The following is a 15,963-nucleotide window of genomic DNA, read 5'->3' on the forward strand; positions in this document are numbered from 1 at the left end:
CGGGCTCAGGGCAGGTCAAACGCCCTCAGTGTGGGACCAGCATCCATCCCGGCCTGGGGAGCCTCGCTGTCCCGGGCACCCCGAAACTGAGGGTCCCTCTTGGCACGCAGGAGAGGTAAGCTTTGCTGCTCTGGGGCATCACCTTAAAAAAATCAAAAAGTAAGGAAAATAAGGGGGTTTTCTTGCTGTTGGTGAGCTGGGGGGGGCACTTTTTCTTTCTGCCTGTGGCCAGGGCCCTTTTCTGATGGCTGGGAGCAACGTGGGGTGTTTTGGAGGGACGGCAGGTCGCTGGGAGTTGGTGATGCCGTGGGGGGGCCCTGCTCAGCCAGCGCGGGGGGGTGCGTGTTGTCATCTCAGCCCCCTCTCCTTGTTCTGCGCCTCTGTTGTGCAGTGGGCTCAGATCCCCCCCTGGGGCAGGTAACTGGGGGCTTCCCCATGCCTTAAACAACCCCACCAGCCCCCCAAGCTCCTGCTTCTCCTGTCTTAGAGGCTGGGACCACCATAAAGGCACCTGGTTTCTGTCCCTGGCTTGCTGGGTGTCCTGTGGGGCTCCAGTGACTCCCCCCGACCCTCTCGTGTCCACATATTGCTACCGGATAGTGCCTGTGGGTGTTGTGCTTTAAGGGGAAGGGGATGGTTTTGGGGCCACGTTTCTGGTGCACCCCGGAGCTTTAGCAGAATCGCTGTTCATGTTGCAAAAGGAAAGGGGCAGAGGGCTGGAGCTGGGGAGGCTTCTTGGGCCAGGAGCAGAAAGCCAGGCTGTGGCCATCAGATGACTTGAGCACGGCCCCAGTTCTCCATCAGCCGATCTCCACGACCGTGGTTTCCTTCACTCATTTTTTCGGCTTTGCCATGCAGAGAAGAGCCCCTCAGGGGGGTGGCGTGGGGGCTGAGGGTGGTGTTGTCACCCATCCAGGATGGGGAGAGGGGAGCGGGGGGGTTCCTGGGGCGAGCTGGGGCGAGCACACAGACGTGATGAAAACCTCCCTGAGGTCTCGCGCAGCTCTTCCCAGAGGTGACTCATGGCTGTGAAAGCTGGGGGAGGAATTTTAAAAGCTGCTGATGAGCTCCGAGAAAGCAGGTGGAACCACCACGTTTTTGCCCAGACCTCCAGCATCGCCTCGGCTGGTCCTTTGCTGGTGTCACCTCTCAGCTGTGTCACCTCCCAGGTGGCCCTCAAGCCTCGGTGGTGCTGGTGCCCTCCCTGCTGGGGTGGAGTGTGGGGAGATTTGGGGCGGGTGCTTGGCCAGTGGCAGGAGAAGCCGCTTGCCTGGTGGGTGCTGGGCTCGCAGCCGGAGATGACGGTCATTGCTTGCTGCGGGTTGAGGCTCCATTTGCACCGTGCAATCAGAGATAAGTGCCTCTCTTCCTATTGCCAAACCGGGGGCCCTTTACACCGACCAAAATGAATTTCCAGCTCAGTCCTGCTCCGCCATCTCCCACCATGCCATGGCAAAGGTCTCCGGCAAGGAGAGAGCTGGCCAAGGCTCAGCACCCGCTGGTTTCCCCCTCGACAGGACCGAGCCGGGAGCCATGGCCGAGCGCCGGGTGGCTGCCAAGGGCCGGCGTATGGGCTCCAGCCGACGCAGGCAGCTGCACGAGGGCTCTGGCGATGCACCGGCAGCCCCTGGCCCCAGCAAGGAACCGCCGTGGACATCTGAAGTGGTGCAGAAGGTGCAGGACTTCTTCAGGGAGCGGGACAAGGACCAGGTGGGGTTTGTCACCCGCTCAGACATGCAGGTAAGGGATGGGGATGTCTTCTCGGGTCGAATGCCGCCAGGCTGGCTGGAGACTGACTGATGGGTAGGTTTTTCCCCTGATTTGCTTTGTTCTTAGAAATTGCAGGAGGAAGATTTCCCGTGCAGCACGGAGGAGCTGGAACTCGTTTTCGATGGGCTGGACGCCGCTGGCACAGGGCGGTTAAGCACCGAGGAGTTCACTGCCGGGCTCTGTGAGTGCTGGCACGCTGCCTCCAAGCAGCCTGGGCTGATCCTGGACATGGCCCTGGTGCTTTCCTGGGGGAACCTGAAATGTTCTCCTGGCTGGGTGGCACATGATGGCCCAAAAAGTGTCCCCATGTTCAGGTGTCAGCCCATGGCTTGCCTGGTGCAGGGTCCTATTGTTCCAAAGCGGCCTGTAAAAGCCATGGGATGGGAAGTGTCAGGGTTTGGGCTTTGCTGTCGCCCCAGCTGGGCACTGAAGGTTTGGGGTGTCTGTCGGCAGGGCAGTTCCTGAGCTCCCAAAAAGCTGCCAGGGATCACCGCCGGCGGAAAACAGCATCCCGGAGGGTCCGCTTGGTCCTCCCCAGCCCAGCATTGGAGGGGGCGGACAGTGAGGAGCGGAGACACTTTGCTGCCTTCATGGACCAGCTGGGCACAGACAACGTCTCTGAAGAGTAAGCCGCCCTGTTTAGCACCCGTGGGTGTCCTGCAGGATGGGGTAGAGGGGGAAAGGCTTGGGGCAGGAGGTCCCCATGCAGGCAACGAGCCCAGAAATGGCTTAGAGGTGCCTTTGGCCCAAGCACAGGAGCAGGGGACAGGATCACGGTCATCCCAATGCTCATCTGTCCCCCAGAACCACACGTCCCAAACGGTGTGAGCTAAATGACCCGGGACCCCATAGCTGGCCCGTCCTGGGCGGGGTTTGGAGGGATGCTTGCCACAAAACACCCCTCTCCCTGTAGACAGGAGATCTGGCAGCTCTGGGTGAAGCTCCGGCAAGATGAACCCCAGCTCCTGGGCAACCTGGAGGACTTTCTGGCCAAGATGAAGCACCGCATCCAAGAAGCCAAGAGCAAGAAAGAGGCTTTGGAGGTGACCCTGAACAAGTGAGTCACCCCAGGGCAGTGGAGAGGGACAGGATGGGAAGGATGGGGACAAGGATGGGGCCCCCAGCTCACCCCAGCCATGGAGATGAACCCAGGGAGGAAGAAATCTGGGGGCTTTCAGCATCTCCGTCAGTGGCTGGAGCAGAGATTTCCCTGGGAGCCGACATTTGGGGTCGAGCTCCCTCTACAGTTACACATGGGATGGCAAAAGTGCCGGACTTGGACTGCTGGACACGTCCTTGCTGGGTGAAGCTTTGCGGGCAAACCCAGCTGCAGCCTGCAGGTCCCGTGGGCAATGTGGGGTCCCAGGGGCCTGCACCCACTGCAGCAGGGTCTGACCACCCACCCCGTGGCCTTGCTGTCCCTGGCAGGCACGTGGCCGAGCACGACAAGGAGGTGCAGCAGCTCTGCGAGACCCTGGAGCAGCAGATTCAGCAGGAGAAGCAGCGGCTGAAGCAGGAGGTGGGTCGCTGGCTGCTCCTCTCCCCTTGCTGTTCTCCCCAGGGGGGACCCAGCACCCCCATGACAGCTCTCAGATGGGTGAGTGGGTGCTAATGTCCTTGTTGCCATCCCAGAGCATGGCCCGGAGCCACCAGCAGGGCGTGGAGCTGCAGCGAGTGCTGGATGCCAGCGAGAGGGAGGTGCAGCGCTTGGTCATGGCGCAGATGGAGGTGAGCTGGCCCCAACCCTCAGCCCCCCATCATGTGTACGAGTCTCTGGACTGTGCCCACAGCAGCAACACGGTGTTGTACAGCTGATCCCAGTCTGTCCCCACCAGCCCTTGATGCAGGTTGTAACACAGGACCTCCATCCCCACCTTTTCCACCACCATCCCCACGCTCCCCTCCATCCCCAGAGGACCCAAGTTGAGTTTCCCACCCACCACCCTCATGGTGGGGGGAAAATTCATCCCCAGGTCTAGAGGAGATGGATACCCATCAATTTCTTTCTTTGTTCCTGGTGGGGTGTCCTGATTGCTGTCCCACAGCTGGAGACGCGGTGCCGCAGCCTCCGCAGCACGCAGCAAGCCGCCAGCACTGAAAACCGGCAGCTGGAGGAGAGCAACCGGGTGCTGGAGGACCACCTGCAGCACCTCCACCAGCAGCTCCAGCAGACCCAGGGGCGCCTGCGGACAGCGAGAGCTGCGGTGGCTCGGGAGCATGTGGAGGAGCCTGGGTGAGTAGCTGAGAGACCGTCATATCCCTCTGCACCTACGTGGTTTTCTCCTGGGGGTTGGAGCGGATGGGGAAAGAGTTTGATGGGTCTCAGCCATCGTGGTGCTTCAGTGGTCTCTGCAGTGCAGATTAATCATGGCTTGGTGTGAAAAGCACCAGAAAAAAAAGCCAGGATTATTGACACCATGTGCTGAACGTGTCCCTCGAGGACAGTGCCAGCAGAGATGGGGATGTCCTTCACCCAGAAGGACACAACCAGGACTGATCCAAGCGTTGTGGGTTTTGCTGTCCAGCTCCAGCCAATCGCCACCTCCAGGGCTGGGGGCTACCCTGGGGCAGGGATGGATGCGGTGAAGAGGATGCAGTTGCCATTTTGACCCCTGTGCTCTGTGTTTGCAGGGACAGAGTGGTGACAGAGCTGCCTGGCGAGTCCCCACAGGTACTTCAGCTGGGTGTGTGGGGACGGGATGTGGCTCCAGGGCCTTGTGCTTTTTGGTTTGGGACTGCAGCAGGGGCAGTGCCTCCCCTAAAAGCTTTCTCAAACTGGGTCAGCACGGTGCCATACAGATGCTTGGGAAGGGAGGGGGTAGGAGCACCTTAGTTCTGATACCCCCAAGATTTCGGGTGGGTACATCTGGACACCTGCCAGAGAGCTCAGCATCGTTTCAGGTGGGTACGCTCCCTCACCAAGCACTTTTCTCTCTCCTCTTCCCACCCTGTTTACTGCAGATGAGTCTGGAGGACAGTGAGAAGTACCGCTCCGAGATGCGGATCAGACTGGGGTCCCAGAGCGGCAAGCCCAAAGCCAAGAGCACCCACCAAGTGTAAGGGGGTCCTGGGCAACAGGTGCTGCTTCAGCTTGTGCCCCCAAGCTCTGCGAGCTGGGGTCAAGCACCCAAGTCCTCCACCTCCCCAGGCAAAACACAATATTTAGTCCTTTCAATGCTCCTTTCCCACCCACTCATCTCTTATCCCAGAGATGAGATCACTTACCCCGGCTCACCGCCCTGCATCGCTCCCTTGGCTCAGGCACTCGCCATACCCGGCCAAGAGTTGCCTTTTCATCTCCAATAATGTGAACACGGAGCCTGGGAAGGGGCGCGCTCGCTCACCAGGCAGGATACAGCCCCGGGTCTGGCTCCCTGGGTGAGCATCCCCCTTTCCTCTGTCCCCATCGCTGCCTGTGCGACCTCCAGTACACCCAGAGGGTAAATAGAGTAGGGTTTGGAGAGGGATGGGGTGAGGTGGTGGAGGAGAGACCCCCCCACACCCAGTGCCAGCCCAGGTGGATGGGTGGGAGCTGCAGCCTGACCTGGGAACTGGACTGACACCCCCATCCCAAATTTTCTGCCCTTTCCAGGGTTTGGGAAAAGCTGCCAGCAGAAATAAGCCTTTTGGGATCCCTGCCGAGAGCAAGCTCCACGGAAGAGGACCCCTTCCCAGAATTTCTGAAAGAGCAACACTTTTCTGACCAAAGCTCTTTGCTAAGAGAGATGAATGATGCAATAGCAGCCCTGAGCAAACAGTTGAAGTCACAGGCACCGGGTGCACCCCCCCCGCCAGCAGACACTGCCTGTCACCCCCAGGATGATGCTGAGCCCCAAATGGGGCCGGAGGCAGCCACAGCCCATAGCACAACCCCCGGGGTGCTGCGAGACACCCTCGCCAGCCACGTCGGTCACGAGCTGTTTGAAGGAGACCTGAAAGAGGGACCAGCCGCAGCTGAGCTTTGTGCTTCAGACGTGACACAGGCTGGTGCGTCCGTGAGAGCTGGGCACCACAGGGCTCAGGAACCGGGGGCAGAGCAGGGAGAGAGCCCGGAGGAGGCCCGGAGGATGTTATTCCTGCAGGGAAAGGGTGCTGGTGTGAAGGGGCTGATGCTAAAGTCGGCTGAGCATCTGCAAGGAGCACTGGGAGACAGCACAGAGGCGGGAGAGCAGGCACTGATGGAGGTGGAGGGAGAAGGATGGATGCAGGAAGAAAGAGGTTGGGAAAAAGCACAGAACCCAGGAGAAGCTGAGGAAGCAGCGCTAAGCCAGGGAGAAAGTCTGGAGACAGGTCTGGGGCCACCTGAGGCTGGGGAGGCAGGTCTAGCAGCGGGATGGCAGCTTGCCACAGATGAGCTTGGCCCAGCTGCAGCTCCAGGAGAGCTTGCACAGCCCCTGGGCGTGGGTTGGGGGGAAGAGGCTGAACCACCGTTGGGGCTCTCTGGGAAACTTGAAATAATGCCGGGAGAGCAGCTGGAGCCAGAGCCACCATCCTGGGGTGAGGCACGAATGGGAGCAGCCCAGGGGGACGGTGACCTCCCCGAGGTGACAGGGGCTCCTGGCCCTGGGATGCTGGAGGAAGAGAGTGTCTGTGCAGAGGTGCAGCCCCGGGGAGAGACCTTAGATGCCGACGTGCTGCCAGCCCAAGCTCAGCATGGAGGGAACAGCAGAGCCGGGGCCGAGGAAGGGGAGGTGGAGGTGACGCAGCCCAGGGAGGCAGAACCGCAGCCGCAGGGTGAGTCTGCGAGGGGAGCCGCAGTGGGGGGGGGGAGCGTGGGGGCAGAGGTGCCGCTGCCACTCGCAGACATGCAGGAAGGCAGAGCGGGAACAGATGTGCAACCGCTGGAGGCCCAGAGCAGCAATGTCAACGTGCAGCTGCATGCAGAGGTGGAGGCAGTTCTGCAGCCCCTGAGTGAGGCCACCTCCCCGGGGACAGAGCAGGGAGGGAGCGTGGCTCCAGATGTGCAACCCCTGGATCAGGTGGACAAACCAGAGTTAGTGGAAATGGAGGCAGAGGATGCCCAGGCAGACATGCAGCTGTATGGGGGTCTCAGCCCAGAAGCCCCCCTGAGAAGGGAGGGTGGAGCAGCTGGGCAGCTCAGGGAGGAGGCTGAGGATGGGGGACAAGGACAGGATGAACATGGGCTGCCACACGAGCCTGTGTTTCTCCTCCATGGAGTGGCCACCAGGCAGGGAGAGGGGGCTGGTGCAGACATGCAGCCATGGGAGGAAGCTGCGATCCTAGACAGGCTGGAAGACCAGAGCTCTGATGCCAACGTGCAGCTGCTGGCAGAGACAGATGAGGCCAAACTGACCCCAGGAGGGAGCACAGAGGCAGCTCTGCAGCTCTTGATCGAGGCCACCTCCCCAGGGACAGAGCAGGGAGAGAGCGTGGCTCCAGATGTGCAACCCCTGGATCAGGTGGACAAACCAGAATTAGTGGAAATGGTGGAGGCAGAGGGCTCCTGGGTTGACACGCAGCTGCGTGAGGTTATGAGTTCAGAAAGCCCTCAGGGAGGGAGGGACCATGCAACTGTACATCTTGTGGAGGAGGCTGAGGACAGGGGACAAGGGCAGGGTGAGCGTGGGCTGCCACACGAGCCTGTGCTTGAACTGCAGGGACCAGGAGTTGGGCAGGGAGAGGGGGCTGGTGCAGATGTGCAGGCACAGGGGGAGGCTGCGATCCTGGACAGGCTGGAGGTCCAGAGCTCTGATGCCAACGTGCAGCTGCTGGCAGAGGCAGTTGAGCTCAAATCAACCTCAGGAGGGAGCACGGAGGCAGATCTGCACCCCCCCAGTAAAGCTGGTTACCTGGGGACAGAGCAGGGAGGGAGAATGGCTCCAGATGTGCAACCCCTGGATCAGGTTGATAAACCAGAGTTAGTGGAAATGGTGGAGGCAGAGGATTCCTCGGTAGACACACAGCTGCATGGGGATGAGAGCTCAGAAGCCCCCCAGGGAAGTGGAGACCGTGCACCCGTGCAGCTCAGGGAGGAGGCTGAGGATGGGGGACAAGGACAGGATGAACATGGGCTGCCACACGAGCCTGTGCTTCACCCCCATGGAGTGGCCACCAGGCAGGGAGAGGGGGTTGGTGCAGGTGTGCAGCAACGGGAGGAGGTTGTAATCCTGGACATGGTGAAGGACCAGAGCACTGACACCAACATGCTGCTGCTTGCAAAGGTGGAGGAGCTCAAACTGACCCCAGGAGGAAGCACAGGGGCAGATCTGCAGCTATGGAATGAGGCCAACTCCCCAGGAACAGAGCAGGGAGGGCGTGTGGCTCCAGATGTGCAACCCCTGGATCAGGTGGACAAACCAGAGTTAGTGGAAATGGTGGAGGCAGAGGGCTCCTGGGTAGACACGCAGCTGCGTGAGGTTATGAGTTCAGAAAGCCCTCAGGGAGGGAGGGACCATGCAACTGTACATCTTGTGGAGGAGGCTGAGGACAGGGGACAAGGGCAGGGTGAGCGTGGGCTGCCACACGAGCCTGTGCTTGATCTGCAGGGAGCAGGAGTTGGACAGGGAGAGGGGGCTGGTGCAGACGTGCAGCCATGGGAGGAGGCTGCAAACCTGGACCGACTGGAGGACCAGAGCTCTGATGCCAACGTGCAGCTGCTGGCAGAGACAGATGAGGCCAAACTGACCCCAGGAGGGAGCACAGAGGCAGCTCTGCAGCTCTTGATCGAGGCCGCCTCCCCAGGGACAGAGCAGGGAGGGAGTGTGGCTCCAGATGTGCAACCCCTGGATCAGGTGGACAAACCAGAGTTAGTGGAAACGGAGGCAGAGGATGCCCAGGCAGACATGCAGCTGTATGGGGGTCTCAGCCCAGAAGCCCCCCCGAGAGGGGAGGGTGGAGCAGCCGTGCAGCTCAGGGAGGAGGCTGAGGACAGGGGACAAGGGCAGGGTGAGCGTGGGCTGCCACACGAGCCTGTGCTTGAACTGCAGGGACCAGGAGTTGGGCAGGGAGAGGGGGCTGGTGCAGATGTGCAGGCACAGGGGGAGGCTGCGATCCTGGACGGGCTGGAGGTCCAGAGCTCTGATGCCAACGTGCAGCTGCTGGCAGAGGCAGTTGAGCTCAAATCAACCTCAGGAGGGAGCCCGGAGGCAGATTTGGCATCCCTGGGTGCAGCTGGGATGCAGGATGGGGAGCAGAGCCAGACTCCTGGTTTGGAGGCTGGTCTGCGTGTATCTCTCAACGCAGATACATGGGTGGGGGCTGCTGATGCACATGTGTCCCCTCCAGCCACTTTACGTCCCAAGCGTGCCGCTGCCACTGAGGGTCCTGGTCTGGAAGCAGTGGTGGAAGCACTCGCTGATGGAGATGGGCAGATCCTGGAGGATACCCAGACACTGGAAATACTGCAGGGAGAGAGGGCTGATGCAGAGGAGAGGCCTTTGGATGGAGCTCAAGTTCTGGAAATGGTGCAGGGAGAAAGGCTGGAAGCAGGGGCAAGGATTTCAGTTGAAACTCAGAGTCTAGGGTTAAAGCAGGGCCATGATGACAGTGTGTCTGTGCTGGCCCCCCTGGTCTCCGAGGTGACATTACAAAGCAGCATGCTAAAGCTGGAAACGATGATGCAGGAGGATGTTCTCGTTCCAGATGTGCAGCGGCTAGGTGCTTCGGGACAGGCAGCCCAAAGCGAGCTTCAGGAGCAGGTCTCAGCACAGGCAGATAAGGTGAGGCTTCAGCCTGCTTCCCAGCAGCCAGAGGAGAAGCCACCGCATGTGATGGAAACAGAGCAGGTAGCTGCCAGACCTGCCGAGCCTCCAAAACAAGAGTTGTCACCAGCGTCAACCCTTCACACAAGGGTCCAACAGAAGGAGGATGCTGGGAATGATCAGTCGGGGATGGTCCTCGGAGACAGCTCGCTGGGGAATGCAGCCAACAGCAGCATGCAGCCTCCAAGGCAGCTCTTGGGAGAACAGAGCAAAGACCTCAGTGTTGGTCAACGGGAGAAGCAACAAGAGGTTGGGCGGAAAATGAGCCAGGAAGATGAGCCCAGTCTAAGAGAGCCAGGGGCCATGACTGCAGATGGGGCAGGGGCTGCACCAAAGGATTCTCCTGGAGCCTCCCTGGACCCAGACCACCTCTACAACGTGCTGTTTGTCGGGGACTCCCACGTGGGCAAAACATCATTCCTGTACCGGTTACATGCCGACACCTTCAACCCGCACCTCACTGCCACAGTAGGTAGGTCTCCTCCAGCTCCTCTCCAGCATGGCTCTGCACCTGCTGGGGTGACTCTCACAATTCCCTTTCCTCCAGCCCACCAGCTGCTGGTGATCATTACACGCATGGTACAGCTCATGCCAAGTGTGTTACACAACCCGTCATCAAGGACCAAACAGGACCACCAACTTCACATGCCTGGATGCTCCTGAGCAGGCAGTGCTGGTCATCCTTGCCCTCTCTAGGGCACCAATACTAATGTCCCTAGTGCTTTTCTCTCTGCTTTGCCTTTCAGCTATATTCTCCTCTCTTAACCAACCTGGTTTTACTCATCATGAGATGAGAGACCTTCCCAAAATCCAGCCATTAAAGATCTAAAAGCTGGAGGTTCACTTAGGACCAACCCCCTTGAGTTGCAGCCTCAGACCACACCTGCACTGTGTGCCTTCTCCATCCATCCTCTGTCACAGGGATGAACTCTACAGTATCAAAATACACTTTTTTGTGTCTCCTAGGACTGGATTATCAGATCAAAAACCTTGTTGTGGACAACAAGCGCTTTGCTCTCCGCCTGTGGGACTCAGCTGGTCAAGAAAGGTGAGGTTCTGTGCTGTCTGCTTAAGGAGAGCAACCTGTGGTTTTCTTTTTTTTTTCTGGTAATTTAGTGGAAATGAATGTTCTTGGCTTTGCTAAGCAAAGGAGGGGTTGTTTAAGAAGGGATTCTGTAGAGTGTGTGATCTGATAAAGAATAATAAAGGAAGTAATTAAGATAAAAATAAGCACTCAGGCTGTTCGTACAGCCTCTGTGATCAGGATAGGAGCAAAATCTGGGGTTTGATTTTATTTTATTTTTTTGTAGACATGCATTTTCAGCTTTCCCACTGGGATTTCAGATTGCTCCTAGGCAAAACCTCCTTAGACCTTATCGGTGACAATTTAAAATGTACGCAGGTACCACAGCATCACCAAACAGTTCTTCCGAAAGGCGGATGGGGTTGTGCTGATGTATGATATCACGTCGGAGTACTCCTTCTCGGACGTGCGGTACTGGCTGAGCTGCATCCAGGTGAGTGAAGCAGAAAAACCTCGTTCTGCCCCCGAGGTCTTGGAACAGACGGTGACTCTGAGATCAGCATTTCCCCACCTGACCTCTGCCACCAGTTAGGGATGGACATCTGGGGGGGACCAAGCCCTTTGTAAAGGGCATTCTGCTTTGCTTTGGTTAGAAAATCATTTTTCTTGGGGGATTTAAATTCAGATCCTGACAATTTTCACATTTGTACAGTGTCTTCTGGGGTAATTTGTTGATAGCATCGTTCTGGTAATGATTTTTTTAAAATTAAAAACCAGTGCAGAGGAATGGAAAATGTTGAAAGTGATTTTCATAACACTATTAAATCAAGAATAGTCCACTTTGAGTCCTGGGAAATGGGAGGTAACTTGTGTCTTATTAAAAACTTCTTGTCAGAGATTTCCAGTCAATACAAAGTCAGTGTTTAAAAATGCTGGAACAAAATAGGATGTCACTTTGCTCAGTGCCTGTAAATCCCAGCCAGAGCTTCTTCTGGAAGGTTCCTGAAGTCGAACACAAAGCGAATTCACTACAAGGGTCACTGGTCCAGTGCTCTGCCATGTTAATAGACCAGGACAGATGACTTAAGGGAAGAAATATCCCTTTCTTAAATGTGGTTAAACTCATTTAAGAATTTAAGGTTTTATTATCGGCCCAAATCCATGGACGTCCTTCACAGTGCTCCAGGATGTGTCTAGACAGTGTGGCTGGCTGTGATTCAAGTGAGATTCAGATGTGCTCCTGATCCTCCCCTCTTTAATGGCCCAGGAAGGAGCAGAAGATGGAGTCGCTATTCTGCTTCTCGGGAACAAAACTGACTGTGCTGCAGAGAGACAGGTCCCTACGAAGGAGGGGGAACGCTTGGCCAAGGTAGGTGCAGGGCCCTGCTAAATCGTGCTGTCCACCTGAGTTGGGCAAGGACAGCTAAGGATGGCTGCCACCAGCCTGAGGACCTGGCGAAAGGTGAAAGCTCTTAACTTCCCTTTTGTGCATCTGTGGTCGGCCAAGTGATCTCTGAACCCATCTTTCACCCTTCCCTGCCTTGCTTTCCCCTTGCCTTTGTAGTTTTGACTCAGCACTGCCCAGTAAACAGTTTAGGGAATGAACTGGATCTATAAATGAAAACACTTTCAGCTCTGCTTATCTTTGCTTTGAAGTGTCACGTATCTTCCCAGCATCATATAACTAATAAACCCACCAAGCCCTATCCTGTTTTAAAGATACTGAAATGCTTAAAGTACAATTAATCTCTTCAAATGCAGATGGCTAATAAAAATTAGGTGAGAAGAAACTTAATTTCAAAGTTTATGGGATTTGGGCCAGTATCCATTGACTGGTTTTACAAATGGAGACAGCAGGACAAGGGCTTAGATGCTGCTTTTTTTTTTTTTTTCCCTTCACAAACCAGTCACTGGCAGACACAAAAGGCCCAGGAACATCCAGTTACATCCCCATATTTGCTCCACTAACCAGAGGGCATCACATCTCATTGCATCAGCCTTCTCCTTGATACTAAATGTTGGTGTTGTAGCTACCAGAAAAGCTGGATTTCACCCTCACATCCCAGTAAATAAGTTGTTTCCTTGAGTCCTTCTCTTTCCCCTTGACCATGACTGTCCTGTGGCTATTTACTCCCATATTAAGTTATTCCAATGCAAGAATATTACATTTCTATCTGGGCTCTGTGTCTTCCAGGAGTACCAGCTCATGTTTTACGAATGCAGCGCTGCCTCGGGCCACAACGTCTCCGAGTCCATAGTCAGCTTAATCAGGTGAGGCATGTGCTTGGATTTTGCCAGTTGTCCTGAATTTAATGGACTCCCTCCTGCTTTTTTAACTCCAAATGCTGGTGTGTTACTGTCACTTGAGACTCCATGTGCCCAAATGTCAGGGAAAACTCAGAGCAGCATGTGCACGGCTGGGATGAGCTGGAGGTAAGTGCTGTGAGATGTCTCCTGAATAGTCAGCATTGCAAGGAGATTAATAAAACCCGTCTCAGGGTGCTGCTGATTTCTCCCTGGGTTGACTGAAATAAATTCTGTCTGTGATTTGATTTAGGTTGGCAGTTTTAGCAGAGCCCACAGTTCTCAAATCGTTCTGAGCTGGAAGGCTCCTAACTCCTTTCAGCCGTGCTGAGCCTCCTTTACCAACGGAAATAGCACAGCAATACAAAATATGGGGGAAATACCCAACTAATTTGCTTCCTTTTCTCCCAGGTTGCTCAAAGTTCGTGAAGATGAGTTGAAAAATAAGGCAGAAGAGGTACCAAAGCCACCGCAGAAGAAAAAGGGCTGCTGTTGGTGATTCACAGACTCCCTCTGCTGTGATCTGAAACTGCAGTGACAGCCAGAAAAGCATGAAAATAACCCTCAGACACCATCTCCGCTCCCCATGTGTCTGCCTTGCCTGATCTCCCTCGGATGCTGAGAGCAAAAGCCACCGCGGAGGAGCCGGCTGTCACCTGGCCCCTTCCCCGCTCATCTCCTGCCATTATCCCAGAGCACAAGAGACCTCCAAAACACTTGTAGGGAAACTTTGCCACTTTCTTTTGGAGACAAAAAACGGGCTAAGGAAAGAGGCAGAAAAGGAACCCAGCTGGATCCGAGATGCCGGAACGATACTGGAAGCAGCAGGGAGCAAAACCAAGTCTTGGGGTAAAACAAGTTAATACCGGGGTCACCTAAAGGCCAGTGTATAAAACAAGGGGGTTTAGGGCTGTTGGTGCTGCTGTGCAGCAGTGACTTTTGCTCTGACTTTGTCATCTGATCAGATTTGATCTGGAGCAATGCCATATGAAGTATATCCTAAATGCATTTTTGTAAGTCTCTCCAGTTAGGCAAGGTAAAGCTAGCTTCTCTCTTTCCTGGTTTATCATGCCAGTGAGAGCAGTAATGGGGTCTTGACAGAAAACTACCAAAAACTTTGCTCAAAATAAATTCAAAAGCCCTGAAAGCATGTCCAGGATAATAGAAAGAGCACTGGGGTGGTGGGATATATGATCAGATAAATGTTTGCAAGAGCTCTTTTCACTGCACTGCTGCCAGAGCAGATTTTTTGCACTAGTACAGCCAATCTCAGGATGGGCAAGGAAGAGCAAGCTGCTGCACCCTGCCCTTCTGCAACTGGGAGAGCTTCTTTATGAAGTACTGAATCAGTTTTAAAACCCAGTGTGAAAAATCTAAACAAGCACATGTGACAATTTCAAGGTTTTTTTTTTTTTTCTTTTTACAGCTTGATGCAGAGAACTGTATTTTTGCAGAGAAAGACATACAGACTAAATAAATAAGAATACAAGTCTTATATTTTAGTATTTTTAAATATTACAGGGGAAATGTGTTGCCTTGTCTCCCAGCAGTTCAACGGGTGTATTTAAAGACTGGGCTTACATGCAGATTTGGGGGAAATAATTCTGCTCAGATGGGTTTGCTTTTTGTTGCCATTATTATTTATATGTATATTACAGCAAAGCATGATAGTAGCCAGTTTCTGCTTTACAAAAATATAGTGACAAGGGTTGGTTTTCTAATAACACTATATATTAAAAAAAAAAAAAAAGTATATCATTCTGCATGTTTCTGGCTCTGTTATAGCTCAGCTTTCCAAGGAAACAGAGCTCCTGATGCCTGTGTATATGGACCTGTTTTCCCTTTCCCTGCTTCAAACAGTTTTGGAGTCCACAGGCTGTTTTTAGCAGTCCCCGAGGGATAGCGATTACGAAGCTCTGAGACGTTGTGACCTCTGCATGAATAAAGGCCTGAGTAACTGAGACTAATTAACATCCCCATTGACGGAAAAATTGCAGTTTAAGTTTAGTCTCTATCAGACAATGACAAATCTCCACGGGAGAGACCTGCAACGCACAGAGCCAGGTGAGAGCAGACTTGCTTGGTTCTGCAGCTCACGGAATTACGCCTTGTGTGATACCCAAAAGCGCTCTGTGGAAATGATGTTGATTTGCAGATAGCGATGAAAAGAGACCACTGCCGGGCGAAGCTCACGCTCAGAAAACTCAGGGTTATGATCTTTGCCAGGTGGGGTACAACTTTGCAGTGACGCGGGAATTTCTGAGTCTTTCAGCGATGAGTTATTTCCTCTGCACGCCCCATCTCAGTGCTCCAGCATCTCTGCACCGCTAAAACTCCCCTCCCCTAAGTGTCTTCCCCAGCCTGACCCCTGCCACAAGCCATCCTCCCTCGGCTCTATCCTTAAAAGACTTTCTTAATGCAATATATTTATACTCCCATTTCACGTTGATCCCTCTTTACCATACTTCACTATAAAATGTTTTTACTAATTGAGCAGTGGGAGCTGCCTGAAGACCACAGCTCCTCAGGAAGAGTTTAAAAGAGTTTATGTGGCTCAGTTCAGAGCTGTGCCTGGATTTGCTATTCAGAGTATCTAACATTGGCCTTTTTTTTTTGGGGGGGGGGGAGTGCATCTTCATGATTTCTGCTTTGCTGTTGTATCTTAAAATAATATAAATCCAAGCACACTTTGCAAGTCTGGTCCATGATAAGAGAAGCACCGTTTCATCCTGATCAACCCAAAAATGTTCTTTTTACTGGGTCCACAATAGTTCATGGCTGCGTGACACCTTGCAGAACCACCCAGCTGCATGTATGCTGAAGCCATCCATCAGATCAGCTTTTCCCTTTGCCTAAATTTGCTGGGATTATGTGTGGAAGATGCTGCTTTGCCGAGTGGCAGCAGGATTGTGCAGGAAAACATTTTTATTTGCTTGCAAAATAGAGATCGCCGGGGCTGGTTCTCCCATTAGATGGCAGCAAATGCAGCGATACCTTCAAACTGCAATAGTGCTCCTGCAAAGAAAGACCAGGAGCTTGAACAGGCCCCAGAAGAGAGATCTGCAAAAGAAAACACTTCCCAGAACAGCAGACAGAAAGAAATGTCTGTCCTATTGCACTAGAAATCACATCTAGGAAAAAGTA

General features: G+C 54.5%; 1 protein-coding gene across 1 annotated transcript; it reads left to right on the forward strand.

Moving 5' to 3' along the window:
- RAB44 (RAB44, member RAS oncogene family) lies at positions 1-14,791 on the forward strand. Its single transcript, XM_074893780.1, has 17 exons — positions 1-115; positions 1,518-1,740; positions 1,837-1,951; positions 2,224-2,395; positions 2,684-2,827; positions 3,199-3,289; positions 3,403-3,498; positions 3,816-4,003; positions 4,402-4,441; positions 4,732-4,826; positions 5,363-5,757; positions 9,373-9,963; positions 10,458-10,539; positions 10,894-11,008; positions 11,783-11,884; positions 12,710-12,786; positions 13,231-14,791. The coding sequence occupies exons 2-17, from the start codon at positions 1,534-1,536 to the stop codon at positions 13,316-13,318; spliced, it is 2,598 nt and encodes an 865-aa protein (XP_074749881.1). The 5' UTR covers positions 1-115; positions 1,518-1,533; the 3' UTR covers positions 13,319-14,791.
- The last annotated feature ends 1,172 nt before the right edge of the window (positions 14,792-15,963 follow it).

The sequence above is a fragment of the Strix uralensis genome, chromosome 24 (genome assembly GCF_047716275.1).
Source record: "Strix uralensis isolate ZFMK-TIS-50842 chromosome 24, bStrUra1, whole genome shotgun sequence".
In the NCBI taxonomy this organism is placed as follows: Eukaryota; Metazoa; Chordata; class Aves; order Strigiformes; family Strigidae; genus Strix; species Strix uralensis.